Raw genomic sequence first — 17,452 nt, 5'->3', positions numbered from 1 at the left:
TCAGGCTGCCTGAGAATGTCAGCTCCTGTAATGGAATCTTCCACATAACGTCTTTGCTTAATGAAAAGTGCCCTCTGCGGCTCTCACAGCACTCACACAGGCTGAGCTGCACTTTACCAACAACACTGTCGCAGCAACTTGCTCCTGTGTCCACTGCTCCTCTCCTGGGCTCTCCTGTTTCATTCATCTTCATTCCCACAGTGCCCAGCACAGTGCCTGCCCAGGGAGCTTAGTAGATGGGTTTGGGTGAGTAAATGCTACTGTCCATATATCAAATATTAATTGTGCACAGTGTCCCCCTTTAGCATACACGGGGCTCTATTTCTGATGGAACTCCCAGCTTTGAGGAGCCACATTTTCCTTTTGTAGGTCAGTTAGGGCTCACACTGGGCAATGCCTCCTGGCACCTTGGCTAGATGCCTGGCACTGCTCTCTGATGCTGCCACTCGTTGGAACCAGAGCCCTCGGGGGCCTTGGCACGGCCAATGATTAGGGACAGAGAAGCTCTCTTGATCCTTAATTTGAGAGCTTTGAGTTGAGGAACTGACATGACCAAGTAAAGGATGACTTGGCAGCACAGAGAAAGGCCCCCTCACGGCCCCTCCAACATCCTGGCGCAGAACTTGTATCATTTTTCTCCAGAGTAGGAGTAATCCTCGTGAGGAACACAGGCTGTGGTTCACCTGACCGCATGCTTTTCAGAGAGCCTCGGGCGTTTCCATTTTTAGAGGCTCCTGGGATGTTAAAAACAGTGAAATGCCAAGTGTTTCATGTTCAGAGGTGATTGCTTTGCACCCGTAAAATAGCAGTGTGATTGTGCGGTTACCAATCATTTATTTTTATGTTTTAAATTATTATTATTATTTAACTATTATTATTTTTTAAGGATTTATTTTAAAAAGCTGTTACTTCATAGTGCAGTAGTTAAGCACAGGGACTCTGGAGCCCAGACAGCCTGAGTTCAAATCTTGGCCCAGCACTTACTCCCTGGGTGACCTTATGAGCTGTGTGTTCTTGGACACATTATTGGATCTTTCTGTACCTCGGTTTCTAATCTGTAAAATGGGCACAGTAGTACCTCCTCTGAGGATTTTGTGAGGATTAAATGCAGTCTTAGAAGAGTACCTAGACTCTTAGAACAGGATGCACTTTGTAAGTGTCAGTCATTATTATTACTGTTCTTATTATTTTAATGCTCCCCCAGCAGTGTCATTTGGTTAGAGGTTGCTCATTTCAAGTTTCATCTGGAATGTAATTTTCTTTCAGTCATGTCAGGGTATCACTTCAAAATTCTAAGTTTGAGGCCTTTGTGAATGGAGGCCGGGGCCAGATGGTCTCTTGGCAACTCCTGTGATGCCTGCCCTGCTTCTGAGAGTGGTAGGTACTGCACTTAAAACCTTCCATCTGAGGGGCAGGTCCCTACTCATCCCCAATGGCACACACTCAGCCTCAGGACTAGGGCTGTAGCTGGGTTTCCATGATAACAATTTAGTGACCGAAAGTGGGGTGGTAGGTGACCCCCCAACAAGAGGTATATAGACACACAGGTTGCTGGATTCAATTAATCAATTGTTTGGCTGACCACAAAGGTGTGGCTCTTTAAAGCTCAGATGCCGTTCTCTCCCCAGGTGAAGTGAAAAGGGATTGTGTTTCCAGTTGGCACGGAGCAAGTTCCACATTGCTGATGGGCTCTGGCACGACGCGGAGAGCCCGGGCGCCAGAACTCGCAGTACCCACAGAGGGATGTGCTAATCTTCCCTAAGTACAGTGGTGACTGTCGCCATCCAAGTCGTGGGTGGTGTGCAGCCACCACGTGCATACCTTACAGGATTCGAATGTCACCCACCACCTCCCCGTTGCTGCCCTAGCAAGAGGCGGAGCAGGTGGGGCCAGGTCACACGAGGCCGTGCGGTGACTTTGGCACCTACCCCAGGGTCAGAGCTCGAATGCTGGCCCCGATGCCCCATGTTTAGGTGCCTGCTCTGCATCTGGCTGAATCTTGGCCGCGTTCCAGAGCCACCAGCAATTAATTACCTCTCGCCTAGCAGCAGTGAGGCGACAGTCACAAGGCAGAGGTGTGGGGGCGGCTGCTCAGTGCTTCCGGGCCTTGGCTGCTGGGGAGCAGTGCTGCAAAGTCCCTGCCACTCTGCACCCGGCAGCAGGGGAAGTGGCACCTGGGGAGCTTAAAGGCATGGTGTGCAAATGAAAGGAAGGAATTTATTTTCAGCCAAATCGTCCCCATGGCTGTGAGCAGACTTTTTACCAAAGCCTCTGGGACACGGTGCATCCTCAGCTGCCAGCAAGCATGCCATTACCTTCCACCTAGGAGGTGTGTGTGCCTGGTGGGGTTGGGGCAGGATGCCCATTGATTGAGTTATTTCTAGGACAGTTATTTTCCTAGTTTCTCTTCCTGCAGGAAAAAATTACCCACATCCATAGCACGTTTGAGCGCCCTACAGCTGCAATGTGTCTTGCCTGGAGTGGGCAATGCGTGCTGCTTACCACCTGGTGAGGAGAGAAAGGTGGATGGAGGGGCGAATGTGTTCAACTCCCCGGGTCTGCAGGAGGGTGCTTGGCCTTGAAGTTTTCAAATTTATATCTGGGAAGGTCATTTAAAATTTTAATTCTGAATATTGAGAAAGACCTCAGTAAAATATATATATATTTTTTCCTCTTGCCTCTTCACTCTGTACACAATGAGGATAAATTCTTCTAAAGGAAAGGGTTTCTGACCTGTGTTTTTTAAAATCAAAGGAACATTTTTATTCATGTGAACTCTTACGCTACACCCCAGTGTATAAAACTGGAGCAAGAATGACCACTCTCCCTGTTGATAACTAGAGGTGGCACCAACTCTTTTTCTCCCCAGGAACCTTGCTGGCATCCTCGGTGCTCCTAAACCTTCTCTTGGTTTGATTTCAAGTCATTTGCCTCACGCCCAAAGCCCCCAATCTGATCTCTCAGATTTGCAAGGGGGCCTTTGGGAGTCTTCGGGGGCAGCTGGGTGTTATCAGTGAGCCTTTGATGCAGAAGGTATTTTATCTTGCATGATCCAGGTGCTGAGATATGGGTGGAGACCCAAGGTTCCTCTCCTCAGATGACTTGGTGTGTTGGCCAGTGCTTGGCAAACATTTGTAATTTGTTGACTTATTTGTCATTCAGTAAATAGGAATTGCACTCCTATATGCTGCCAAGGTCCCTGATCTATCTCATGGATTTCATATTCCTCAGTGGGAAGATGAAATAAGGAAACAAGCAAATGAACAGAAATTATGATTTCTGCTGATAATAAGTGCTACAAAGAAAAAAAGCAGGTTAATGGAATAGCAGGACATTGACTGGTCAGCTAGAGGTGGGGTGGGGGCTGGGTACAGTTCTTTCTCCTGGGTGCTGGAGGAAGGCCTCAACAAGGAGCGACATGTCAGCTGAGACCTGAACGGTGAGGAGACCCCGGGCAAGAGCATTTTCAGCAGTGGGGACAGCAGGGGCATAGCTCCTGAGAGGGGCACACAGTTGGCTTGTTTGAAGAACAGAGGGCTGGCCAATGTGACAGAGACCTCAGTGACCAGGAGGAACAACACCCTCATCTGGGGCCTGATCAGCTAGGCTGTGGCTGGGCACGTGCATTTCATTTCAGAGCAGTGGGACTGCAGGGGAGGATTTTAAGGTTTTCTCCCACTTGAGTCTCACTCCCTTCTTCCAGTGTTTGGATTGTAATTCATATCCAGAAGATGAGCAAATGTATCCTTACCTGTTAATAATGCTGCCTTATAACAACCAAAACCCACAAATACCCCAAATTGAAAAAATAATGGGGTCTCAAAGGAACCGGGAATGCTAGCTTGCATTTAACAAACACTATTTTTTTTGTTGTTGTTGATAGAGGGTTTATACTTACAGCTGTGTGACCTTAGGCAAGTCACTTAACCTCTCTTTGCCTAACGTTTCTCATTTGTAAAAAGGGGATGATAATAATACTTATTTCATAACGTTATTTTGAGGATAAAATATTTGCAAAATTCTTAGAACATATAATAAAGATGATAAATGTTTATTACTATTATTATAGTATATGCAGAGGCACAATTGATGAATATATTTGTCTGTTTATTTCACAAATATTTTTCGAGTACCTACTAAGGCAGTGAAAACATATAATAAAGATGATAAATGTTTATTACTATTATTATAGTATATGCAGAGGCACAATTGATGAATATATTTGTCTGTTTATTTCACAAATATTTTTCGAGTACCTACTGAGTGCTCAGTACTGTCCAAAGTGTTGAGGATACAGTTGTAGACAAAGCAGACTCAGTCCCTGCCTGGCCCCTGGCTTCTTTCTCTCTACTCTGTAAAATGCAGCATAGAATTGCTGAGGAGGGACTCACCACTTAGGCCAATGTGTGTGGAGGTGGCGAGGAAAGGGGCCAGGGCTGCTTTATTACACCAGGAGCCATTGGGAGTGCAAACCAGGTCCCAGCCCCTGGAGCCCCACCTTGGACTTTGCAGATAATAAAGCAGGTTAATGGAATAAATCTACCTTGGACTTTGCAGTTAATGTTCAAATATGAAAAAAGTTCCCTTTGAGGTACCATCTGATGGGGTGAGTCCTGGCACCTGTTGGGTCCCCAGTCCCTGCAGCCATCTAGCTGGTAAGATATTATCACTGAGCCCTAACCCCTAATTCTGAGCCTTAACCTTTCCTCTGCTACAGTCCTTGCTCCTGGCTTCTGTTTGGATCACTGTCCAGAACGAAAAGTAGTATAAGAAATGCCTTGCGATTAGGGTAAGTGTAACAGTTACCCATAGAAGAAACCACCAACACAACACTAGCTTAAACAGATAAATTTATTTCTCTCTTTTATTACAAAAAGCCTGGAAGTTGACTGGAATCTTCCACTTCCTAGCAGTGAGAACCTGGGGAATTTATAACTTCCAAACCCTTCAGATATCTGTACGTTAAAAATAGTAATGTTATCATAGAGCTTTTGTGAAGACCTAACGGGGTGAACCCTGACCTCACAAAGAGTAAATATTCAGTAAGTGTTAGAAAATGATAACATCTATTATTTTATTACTAGTCATTTGCTGTATTAGAGCCTCCTTAGGTTTGCTGCTTTTTAGAAGGATTGATAAACTTCCTGAGATTTGTATAATTTTTTTCAGACATTAGCTGCAGGCATCCCCGTGTCACCATTTATTGTAAATGTCTGTTTTAAGCATTATGAGATGAACCCTGACACAAAATATCACATCCTCCTGTCCTCAAAGAATCCTGTAAGGTGGTGCTTCTTGCAGAGAAATAAGACTATTTATTTATAGGACTCAGAATGGGGCCCAGCTGCCTTCGGGCCCTGTTCCCACAGCTCATATAAATAGCTACCATTGGTATCCAGGGTGGTAGGCTATGTCATTCTGGAAGATGGCATCCATCATTTCTTTTTATTTTTAGCAATTAAAACAAGATGATGGTCCAGTGTATAATAGTTCATCGGGATCATGCTTTTAGACAAAGCATTTAAAGGTAGGTTCACTTACTTTGTCTTAGCCTGAGATCTCCAGAGTAGGGTCTGAGGTAAGACTTATGTGCAATTTTTTTTTTATTAGGGATTGTGAGCCTAGGGAGCAGGATGTAGAGACAAAGAAAGTGAGGTAGGTAATATACCAATAGGAGGGCATATTACCAAGTTGGTCGCTGCTACTTGTTTGATCCCATAGGACCATCATGACTATCATCCAAAAAGCCAAATAAATTCTGTATCTGAATAGTCCATTGGAGAGAAGAAAGGTAGAAAAATTTATTCATTGACTCCTGTCTCCCATTGGTCAAAGTTACAGTCCATGAAGTGTTGACTCCCCCACACTTCCGTGCTGCACATACAGGGTAGAGTTTACATGGTGCCTCAACCTCTGTGTCTAAAGGGAAGCCCCAAGTCAAGAAGCAGGAAGTATGGACTGCAGGTGAGGCATATCCTTTGTGCTTATGTGAAGTTGCTCAGAGCCTGCTGTAGTGTTGGTCTCTACAGCAGCTGGCTCAGAGACAGGTGAGGCTGGGTGTTAGTGGCACCAAGAAGTAGCTGATACACTTCCATTCATTCAACCAAAAGTTGTTGCAGACCTGCTGTTTACCAGGTAAAGTAATAAGAGATGGTGATCGACAAGACAACACAACCTCTACCCTCAGGAAACTCATTGTTTTGGGGTGTTGTGAGCTTTAAAGGACATACGAATTTAACATAAGGTCTGTCAAAGTAAGCTCTCAATTGCTGTTACTTTTATTTTGTGGCCCTGCTAAAAATGGGTAATACTCCTGAGCTAGTAGCCAGAGATCTCTGTTAGTGACTTGCTCACAAGCAAGGACATCAAATGATTCTATCATTTTTTAAAAAGGGAATAAAATGTGTGTATTATTTACTACACTGAAAAATTCTTAGTGCTAAAGCGCAATCAGTAGACACTGCGAGACCATGAAAATATTCTGCTCAATTTTCCTCTTTAGTGTCAATATTTATTAAGAATTCTTGCCCAAACCAGTCGATATTATGATGGTTACAAACTCTCCAACTTTGTCACCATTTCTACTGCATTACTTTTACATTTTCACTGGTGGTGGTAGATGGGGGGGGGGGGCCCTCTACTCATAATAAAACAATGTTAGAAATTACTATGAAAGCACAAGACAAATGAAAAACATCAAGTCTTTTTCAAGACAACCAGGGCTATAAATTTAGGAAGTAGACAACAAATGTAAAAAAGAATCATGCAAAAGAAAAATCATGCTTTTTGGCTTAATCCTACTTTGAGTCAGAGCATTAACTAACAGTAATTTGATTGTGATGAATGTATCCCCCTAAATATAACAGTTGACAATTTTACATGCATATTTTAAATTCAACATATTATGTATTTATGATTTGGAAGCAGCCTTAAACATTTTTAAGCAACAGAAATATACAAAACAGTTACAAGTGAAAATGCTCCTGGCAAAACACCCTGTGTTTTAGCCCAGAGCCAAACCATAGGAGTCTGAGGTTACTAAAAAAAAAAACAAACCACTGGGAAAATGCTGTTTTTTATTTTAAGAATCATATGTTTTGGGGGAGTGAAGGAAGGAGAGAGAGAATAACAACTTTCTCTTTGGCTTAAAATACTCAACACCTTGAAGTCATTATTACACTTACAATTAATTAGAAGCCAGTAGCAACCAAGTAGTCTGTATTCCAAAGAGGAATATCCAGCACAGGAGCAAATGATTGCTGTTTCGTTACTCAGTTATTTAGTCTTCAGCTGAAGATGTTCCCACTTAGAAGGTATGGAGGTCATTACTATTTCAAAAGGGTCGACATTGGTAGAATGAATGACCTTTTCATGGCATTAAGCGGAATTACTGGTGATTAGTGAGATGTTTTTTCATTTTTAAAACATAAAAGCTTCCATATCCCAACCCATCTATCCCAAACCAAAGCAGGCACCTTTGGGGTCTGTGAGTACGACCTACAACCCACCAGTCTACGAGGCCCGTAGCAGAAAGCATGGAGGGTGTGGAAGGGACTGGGGGCCGGCTATCAGCGAGCTGATTGTAGTAACCTTCTCACCATTGCTTACTTACAATCATATCGGTGATTTTTTTTTTGTATTCTAATCTCATTGGAGGCTTTTCATTAACATATTCTTCCTCTAAACTCATTTGGGGCACAGAATATTGGACAATTGCAGGCAGGGTGCAAGAAGAGAATAACAATTTTCTCTTTAGTTTGGCTCCTATGGTTTGGCACTCAGTTGCCTTCATTTTTCAGAAACCCAGGTTAGTTCAGCATAAAACGGCAGGTGAACCCAACCATTATGTCCACGGGGAGACTTCTCCCATGGACCACACACTACCGGACATACTAAGTCTCTGGTGGCGATTCCACTGCTCCGATCTTCCTGGCTCTGTCTGCAGCTCTGGTCCCGGAGGCCGACACAGGCTCCAGGCAGCAGTTGTTATGACAACAGTATTCACTCCCTCGAGGATGGTGGTAGGCTCTTCAAGGGCAGGCACCTGCTTCTCGGGGGCAGGAGCCACATCTTTTTCTTCAGAGACATTTCTACCTTTGATTTTCTTTATGATCATGCCTGGATCTTGGCCTCCTTGTCTATGACAGGAACATTCTTTTGAATTGGGCAAGTGCAGCTATTTCCAGCCTCCGGTGCTGAGGTTTCACTGATGGCACCAGCTCTGCATGATGTCTCGGTGAAGCAGGTTGACAGGTGACAGTTTACAGGGCGACAGAGGAATAGGTATCTTCTTCCGAGGTTTTAGGCTGTAGCGGACAGGAAGCTTTGTTATCCTTTACAGTTCTTTTTGTTTGATCCCCTTCGCTGAGGTTCTTCGTAAAACTGATGTGATTGGCTCGCTCAAAGCTGGCTATTCCTCTCCAGTTTCCACGGCTGTGGGTTTGAACTTGAGAGTCACATACTCTTCCCCTGACTTCTCTGTGGAGTTGCACTCCTTGCCTTTTGCATTCTCCATAATCTGAAAAGAGTTGAGATTGGTAAAAAAATAAAAATAACAAACAAACAAACAAACAAAAAACAACAACAAAAAAAAACCTGCCCTAACTGGTTTGGCTCAGTGGATAGAAAGTCGGCCTGTGGACTGAAGGGTCCCAGGTTCAATTCTGGTCAAGGGTATGTATCTTGGTTGCAGGCACATCGTTTCTCTCTCATCGATGTTTCTAACTCTCTATTCCTCTCCCTTCCTCTCTGTAAAAAAATCAATAAAAACATATTTTAAAAAATTCTACTAACTTTCCAGCTCAAGATTGCTCTTTTATAAGTCTCCTTTCACTTTCTGTCACCCAAAAGCAATCTCAACTCCATCATACTTAAAATGATGTAAATGCAATAAGCCAGATGTTTTATTCTAGGTAAATTAATTTTTAAGTCCTTTGAGTGAAAAAAAAAAGACAGAAATAATAGACCACCTGGACAGGTGCAAAAAGCCTCAAAAGCGAGTTAAATTTTAGGGAATCTAGCTTTACGTGGTTCAGCCTCTCTCCCTTAGGATACCTCACAGAGTCATTAGAACACAGCCAACCCTCTCATTTTTATGAAATGATTGAATCTTGCTGGAATAAGAGTCTGAATTTGAGTTTGAATTCAGCGTTTCTGCTGACTTTGTAAAAAAAGACTTGTGCCCCACTCTCTTGCCTGCTGTGTGGCTCAGTCTCCACCCATGGGGAAACATCTAGCAAAGAACGTGGTTTATGGAGTCAATCCAGACCTGGATTCAAATCCTGTCTTCGCAGTTTTCTAGCAGTATGATCTTGGACAAGTCACTTAACCTCTTTCAAGTTCTTTATTTACACATGGGGGTTGTTGTGAGCATAAGGAGGTAAGAGCCCTTAAAGTAAGCACTCATTAATTATTAGCTATTATTTGTTTTATTTTGTGCTAAAAATGCACACTGTATCTGTTAGTTCCTCTTTCCCCAAGATCTCCACCTGTGACATGTTTACAAGCCTGGGATGAATGAGTGCGCATGTGAATTAGTTACACCGAGTTCAACTTAGCTGTAACAATTGGAAAAACAACATTGGCTCAGGCATGGAAGAAGTTAATTTCTCTCTCTAAAGTCAGGACATAGGCTCTGCTCCACAAAATCCCCAGGAATTGGGCTCCTACTCTATTGTGTGGCCTCCACTTCTTTGTTGTTTTTCCAATTGTTACAGCTAAACGGATTTCAGAGAGGAAAGGAGAGATCAAAACATCAATGATGAAAGAGAATCATTGATCAGCTGCCTCTTGCACACCCCATACTGGAGATTAAGCCTGCACCCTGGGCATATGCCCTGACCGGGAATTGAACCATGACCTCCTGGTTCATAGGTCGACATTCAACCACTGAGCCACACTGGCCAGGTTAGAGAGCAAGATTTTTGTACCATACCTTCAGTGTCATCCAAGGGAGGTGGCTCTGACTTCTTTACCATTGACAGATCTGTCCCCATGGGGGATAGAACTTGATGTCACCATCCCAAGAGCATCCGCATGACCTCCACCTCATGCTATAGTTCTAGTCCAGTGAGCCACTCCTCAATTCCTTTTTCAGATTACCCTGAGCGCTTCTTTGACCATTTCCACACAGTGAGACATTGACTAGTAAGCCAAGTGATTTGCTTGGGAGGAGTGGCATTTCTGAACTTCAACTTAAAAGGTTAGAATGCTAGTGATGAGGAAATGTATTTGCCACCTGAGAGTCTCTGCGTTTTTATTTCTCCTCCTGTCAAAGATCCCTAATTATCTAGGGAAGTGATCTCAAGGTTGGTCTGTGGACCAGCTTCATCAGTATCACCTGGGGGCTTGTTAGAAATGCAAATTCTCAGGCCTCATCCCAGACACAATGAATCAAAGACTGGGGATGCGTGCAGTCTGGAACTAGATGTTTCAACAAGCCTTCCAGATGATTCTGATGTTAGCTACAGTTTGAGAACCACTAGTTTAAAGTGACAGTCTTCTTGACAAATCTTCATACCCCTAAGATATATCGAGTAGTTTTTTTTAAGGTTCATTCTGTTTAAGGTAATACCCCATGAAAGGAAAAGTATGTAGAAATTGTTACCTTTAAGTTGTAAAGAAATGTGGCATCACATTTCTTGCTGGTTTCTAAGTGAGTAAAATTGCTAAGAAAAAGAGAACTTTGAAAAAAATCTGAAAAATATCAGGTGTTGTAGGCTGTTCTTTGGGGTATGAGTCTCCTTAGCTTAGTTCTTCCAAACCTCACTGCCGAGCCCCCACTCCTTGGTTTCCTAGAATTTCTAGGAAGCGTTCATGGCGGTTGCCTGGTCTTCCCGTCTGCTCCCCACCTTGATTCCTATCTCTGAGTGGGGTTATTTTCCCAGACAGCTGTTCTCATTTCCCCACTTTTAATCATTGTGAGCCTTTCCCACTCCTACTCCCTTAATAGACCCATGCCCAACTCTACTGATATCTGAACTCAGCTCTCCCAAGGCTCAGATTCTAGTGTTCCACTCCTGAAATCCGATGCATAATGACAGGTTCAGCCCGCAGCAGTGGAACATGTGGCACCATCCATCACCCAACTCTTGGGAACATGCAAAGATGCCAGGCATGTGGACAATGGGCCAACAATTTCACCTGCTTAGTTTTTAAAATTTAAGCCCTGGCCGGTGGCTCAGTTAGTTGGAGCAGCGTCCCATACACCAAAAGGTTGTGGGGTTGATTCTAGGGCAGGGCACATACGTAGGTTGTTGGGGCATATACAGGAGACAGCCAATTGATATTTCTCCCCCACGTTTCTCTCTCACATCAATGTTTCTTTTTCTCTCCCCCCTCATCTCTAAAATCAATTAAAAAACATATCGTTGGGTGATGATAAAAAATTTAAAATTATAGACTGTTCCCAATCTGTCTACTCAGAAAGGAGATTCTATATAGTACTGAGAGGGATCATTCCCCGATTGAATGATGAATTCTCTAACATAAGATTCAGAGAGCAAGGTTTTTGTACAATAAATACCTGAAGTGTCATCCAAGGGAGGTGGTTCTTTGCTTCTTGAGCAGCTCCGCTCCACCCTAGGGCACTGACCTTCATGCCAGAAACTCTGAATACTCTTGTGTTTTTTGAACTGAGATGGAAAGTCTTCTTGTTCTTTGGGGCAGGGATTAGGTGGGATTAGGGTGAGATATTACTGAAAACGAATGCCTTGCCCTTTTCAGCTCTTGCAGTGACAGGCACAACCAATGTGTATGGATTTTGTATTTTATAAGACACCTTCAGCTTTTATCATTGACAAAGCATCTCGGTGGCTCTGAGAGGGGAGCAGGGAGCTATCACCATCACGAGTATTGGTGAGATAGCAGATTGGAAGATTGCCTCTCTTTCCCCAGGTTGCTCAAATAAGAGAAGACAACCTTGGGATAACAGCCAGGTTTTATGTCAACTTGATCTTTAGTTTACCAACTCCCCCTTGCTGAATGGATACAATCTCACACTATGAAACCCCCAGGGACATGTCAATGGCTTTGTTCAGTGAAGATTTGACATAATAGATGCATTTATAGACATTGCATTTGTATTCAGTTTACAAGTGGCTGTCAAATCCATCACCTTATCTAGGCTCCCTAAGGACCTTATGTGAATGCTTTTATTATTCTTGTTTTACAGATGAGGAAAAAAACTCAGACTCAAGGAGGATGAGTAACTCGCTTAAGGTTACACAGCTACTAAAGGTCACCCAGTTTTGTTTTGTTTTGTTTTTTTACAATAGAACCTCTGTCCACTAGGTTGAGCTAACTCCTCTCTGCTATAACTTCTAAACAGAAAAGAAAGGAGATGAACCCAGTAAGGCAGGGTTTCCCAAATCATTTCTGTTAGAAATACAGAGGCTTGGGGATCTCCCATCCCCATCCATGAACTCTCCGAAGGTCTAGGGGTGGGAGCAAATGTTCCAAGTGATGCTTCTGATTGGTGGAGAAAGACACAAGCTGAACACTGCTCAAGGCCTCAATTTTTTCATAAAGGGTGTTTTCCTTTTGGATGGGTCTTTGGGAAGGAGGTCATGAGAGGTCTTGGTCAGTAGATATTTTACGTTATTCTTTATGCATAATTATCTATCCATCTGAGGTTTGGCTCCTCTGCGTAGCAAACAGTGACTGTAATTACATTTCATCTGATGAAACATTGACCTAGTTAATTTTGGATTCAAGTTTCACCCTCCAAGGAAGAGCCATCTCTTCCATCTTGCAAATTCTGTGTAGTTCTAAGAGTCACAATTCTTTTGAAAATAAACATCAGTTGTTAACTTGGTTCTTAAGTATTCCCTGTCAAAGATTCCCATTGTCCGAAGATGCTAGAACCTTCAAACTCACATCAGCAGCATCTGGGAGCTTGTCTGAAATGCAGAAACTCAGACTCTGCTGCAGCTGTACCGAGTCATTCAATAAGATGTCCCATGATTCACAGATACATGAACATTTGAGAAGCACTGGTTTAGGACATTTTTCCTTTTAGTAATTGTTACAACTTGTTGAGGACCTGAAACTGGACAATTAATGGGTCTGGGCTGCCTGTCACTACTTAAGCCAATTCACCAGAGACAGGTTTGAATCATATATGGGTGTTTATTCCAATACTGCCGTCAGTATGGGAGAGCAACAGGTCATCCACAAAATTCTGCTCTGCCCCCCTCACCATAAGCCAACTGCTTATATTGGGTAGAAGGCAGAAGATTACATGGGGAAGTAGGCAAAAGTGATAAAAATGGGTATGCAAAATGGGCAGTTTACAAGCAATGCGGGCTAGGGGTTTGCAAAGGCCTGCAGGTATGCAAAGGGCTGGGGTTTGCAAAGGGCTGGCACCTCTGGTTTCTGCAACAAGGTTGTTAATCTTCCCATGATAATAGGCAGCTCCTGGATGTGGAGGATTGGCCGCATTTCCAGGTGAGCTCCCGGGTTCCGCAACTCCCAGCCAGGTTAGAATGTGCTATCTTTCATCAGAACAAAACAAGCATGGTTAACAGAGTATGATTAATATTTCTTATAATTATAGCTGGTCTCCAATATTCTACTTCTGCCCCTAATAGACCCTCCCCCCTCTCTCAAGGGAGGTCCTTTACTTTTTTTTTTTTAATTTAGTCCTCCCAACAACCCTTCAGGGAAAGGATTGTTATCTTCAGTAAACAAAAGAGGAAACTAGTGCTAAGAGATTTAATCACTTGCCCAATTAGTAGTTAATACTGAGATGAAATTAAAACCAGGTCTGTCTGCTCAATCATGGAACAGTTGCCTTAATACGTTTTCTTCCTTCTCTTCTTCAAGCTTTCCTACCTGAATCTGTTTATTATTTTCTCTCTCTCTCACAATCTCTCTAGGTCTTTTTCAAGACAGCATGGTAAGGAAACAAACAATCCTATATAATAAGGAGCTAATATGCTAATTAGACCTCACAGCAGAACCATCACCTGGAGACCTTCCAAAGTCAGGGCTGTGAGGGGCTGCGAGGGCCGAGCTCCTTGCACGGATTTCGTGCATCGGGCCTTTAGTAGATAGATAACCAAAAATTTATATCAAATTTTTGTGAGTAAAAAAATTTAAAAAAAAATCTGGAACAAATATATTTTTGTATGTGTATTTGTAACATATGACAAAAACTTAATAAATCTAATAAATAAAAATCTTTTATAAATCAATAAAAGTACTTCAATAGAAAAGATAAAAGAAAAAAATAATAGACAAAGGATCAATTAAAATGAAAAAGTTAAATCTCACTATAATAAAAGTATTTTAAAAGAGTTATATTTTCACCCCCTAAATTAGCAAAGGTTTAAAAGAAAAGATAAAATCCAATGTAGTTGGGAATGGGTAGGGGGTGGCAATAGAGCCTTAAATAGTTCTGTTATTGAAAATGATGTTTTAAAAAAATACTTAATAAAAAGAAATGATGCTTACCATATATTAGTAAGCACAAAAGACATATGGGAAATGTATATGTTTATCCTATTACTTTAAGTTGAAAAAAATTTTATAATATGTATAGAAAAAAAAACTTGGAATAACCAACATCAAAATGTTAACAATGTTTATCTTTGAATAGAGAACAGCCTCACTCTCTTTAAAATGGGAGTAGCTGGTTTGGCTCAGTGGATAGAGTGTCTGCCTGCAGATTGAAGGATCCTGGATTTGATTCTGGTCAAGGGCACCTTGTCTGTTTTCAGTTTGAGGATGTTTTGAATAAAGCTGCTATATATATTCTTTCTGTGGACAAAGGCTTTCATTTGTCTCAGATAAATATTTAGTAGTAGAATTGCTGGGTAATAAGGTAGGGGTTATATTGAGCTAAAAAAAAATTGCCAGACTTTTTTCCAAAGTGATTGTGCCATTTAACACTCCTATCAACATGATATGAGAGTTCCAGTTGCTCTATATTGTCACCAACATTTAGCATATGTTGTAGTATCTCATTGTAGGTTTTACTTTGCATTTCCATGCAGACTTAATGTTCAACACTTTTTTTTTAAAAAAATATATATTTTTATGATTTCAGAGAGGAAGGGAGAGAGAGAGAGAGAGAGAGAGAGAGAGAGAGAGAGAGAGAGAGAAACATCAAACGATGAGAGAGAATTATTGATTGGCTACCTTCTGCATGCCCTCTTCTAGGGATCAAGCCCACAACCCGGGCATGTGCCCTTGGCTGGAATTGAACCTGGGACCGACCCTTCAGTCAGTAGGCTGACACTCTATCCACTGAGCCAAACCAGCTAGGGCTTAATGTTGAACACCTTTTAATGTGCTCATTGGCCATTCATATATCTTTCTGAAGTGTCCATTCAAAATTTTACGCCCAATTAAAAAGTTGGTTGTTTGTGTTTTTATTATTGAGATGCAGTAGCATGCCCTCTTCTAGGGATCAAGCCCACAACCCGGGCATGTGCCCTTGGCTGGAATTGAACCTGGGACCCTTCAGTCAGTAGGCTGACACTCTATCCACTGAGCCAAACCAGCTAGGACTTAATGTTGAACACCTTTTAATGTGCTCATTGGCCATTCACATATCTTTCTGAAGTGTCCATTCAAAATTTTACACCCAATTAAAAAGTTGGTTGTTTGTCTTTTAATTATTGAGATGCAGTAGTTCTTTATGTATTCTGCATATAAGCTCTTTTGTGAAATACATGTTTTGTGAATGTGAGAAATTGACTCTGAAGGTAAAGTGGAAATAAATTTAGGTAATATAGGCAGAGAGAATAGTGCTTAGAAAGTCAGTGTTTCCTTGAAGCTCAGTTTTGCAGAAATCACTACTAAACTTTGCTTTTAACTAATCAATTAGTTTTTGTTTCCCAACTTGAGTTGGTCTCCTCTAATTTGGGAGATAAATAATAGGTTTTATCTGACATCAAATATGCAAAAAAACCTGGATTCCTGGTTGTCTATTTGACTGGTTCACTCAGTCCATGGTCTCTCTTCCAGACACTGCAGTAATGTCTGACTCCTTCATACCCCTCTGCCCACCCCCTACAGGCATTCCCCATGTGGCAGACATGGTATCACCTTTGAAAAACTGTTGCTCAGAATTCCCCAATGGCTTTCCATCTCTTTGAGTCCCTTTCCCAGCCTCTTCTGTTAACTCACTAATGCTCTCATGGCTAGCCACACTGATGTCCTTGCTGAGCTTGGAAATGCCAAGCATGCTACTGTCCCAAGGTCTTTGCACTTGCAGTTTCCTCTCTGTGGCATGCTCTTCCCCGGCCTCATTTCATTTGCCTCTCTTCAATCATCACCTCCTCAGAGAGACCTTCACTCATAAAACTAACAAAGAGAAACTCTTCAAAACTTTTTATCTCCTTATCCTACTTTACTTTTCTTCATGGCATGCATCTTTGCCTGATTATCATAACTGAAAAATTGTACTTAATTGTTTATCTTCCTCCTGACCCACTAAATGAGGATGGGGCATTGTCCACCTTATTCTCCACTCTAACTCCAGTGTCTACTAGCATGGTGACTGGCACATAGTAAGTCATCTTTAAATGTTTGTTGAATAAATGAATAAGAAAAGAACGGAACCAGATGAGAATGCCACTCACTCCAACAATTCCATAACCTTGTATGCTGGGGTGGCTTTGGAAACTCAGCATTGAAGACAATGGGGTGCTTTGCTTAGAGAACTCATCTCTACCAGGAAGACAGCCTCCAACTTTGTTGCCAAGCAACCAGTTATTGCTTATAACCAACAAATATAAAAGCACACATAATAATAAAGTAGGTAACAAGGCAGTTTTCCTATATCTAACCAGGCATTTTATTGTTACTGTTCAATAGACTTGGGGCAAAAGAAAAATGAATGCTAATGACTTCTTGCTAGTAAGGGAAAAAGGCCACAAGTTGTTTCCTGCCAGGAAGAGTAATGCAATTGCAATTTAGTATTTGGAAAGTGTTCACCTAAGCAAACCAGAGCTTTCAGGGATCTTTCTTTTTCTTCCCCCCGCCCACCTTTTTTTTAGTAAAAAAAGAAAAAAGACTATTTTTCAGAGCAGTTTAGGTTTACAGAAAAATTGTGCAGAAAATACAGAGTTCCCATATACTCCTCCTCAGTTTTCTCTATTGTTAACATCTCACATTGATATGGTACATTTATTTCAATTGATGAAACAATGAAGCTACATTATTAGTATCTAAAGTCCATCGTGTACATTAGGGTTCACTCATTGTCAACCCTTCCGTAAGTTTTGGCAAAAGATGATGTAATTCACTGCCCTCAAAATCCCTTGTGCTCCAATTATTCATCCCTATCCTTCCTCCCCCCATGTTTGGCAACCTCTTTCTTTTTATTGTCTTTGTAGTTTGATTTTTTTTATAATAAAAAAGTGATTCTTGTATATGAGAGAGGAGTTGAAAGGAAGTAAATAACAAAAAATTGAGGGTAGTATTTTGTTCAATTCTCCATTGT

General features: G+C 41.9%; 1 protein-coding gene across 1 annotated transcript in view; it reads right to left on the bottom strand.

The window, feature by feature from the left end:
* Positions 1–8,116, bottom strand: part of TNKS2 (tankyrase, TRF1-interacting ankyrin-related ADP-ribose polymerase 2) — a 100,692-nt gene extending 92,576 nt beyond the window's left edge. Inside the window, exon 1 of the mRNA XM_014531554.1 lies at positions 7,885–8,116. Coding sequence (XP_014387040.1) covers positions 7,885–8,116 — 232 coding nt within the window. The remainder of the gene's footprint in view (positions 1–7,884) is intronic.
* Between the last annotated feature and the right edge of the window lie 9,336 nt (positions 8,117–17,452).

The sequence above is a fragment of the Myotis brandtii genome, unplaced genomic scaffold, assembly GCF_000412655.1.
Source record: "Myotis brandtii unplaced genomic scaffold, ASM41265v1 scaffold810, whole genome shotgun sequence".
NCBI lineage: Eukaryota > Metazoa > Chordata > Mammalia > Chiroptera > Vespertilionidae > Myotis > Myotis brandtii.
The sequence above is the reverse complement of the archived record's forward strand: the minus strand, read 5'-3'. Positions and strand labels throughout refer to the sequence as shown.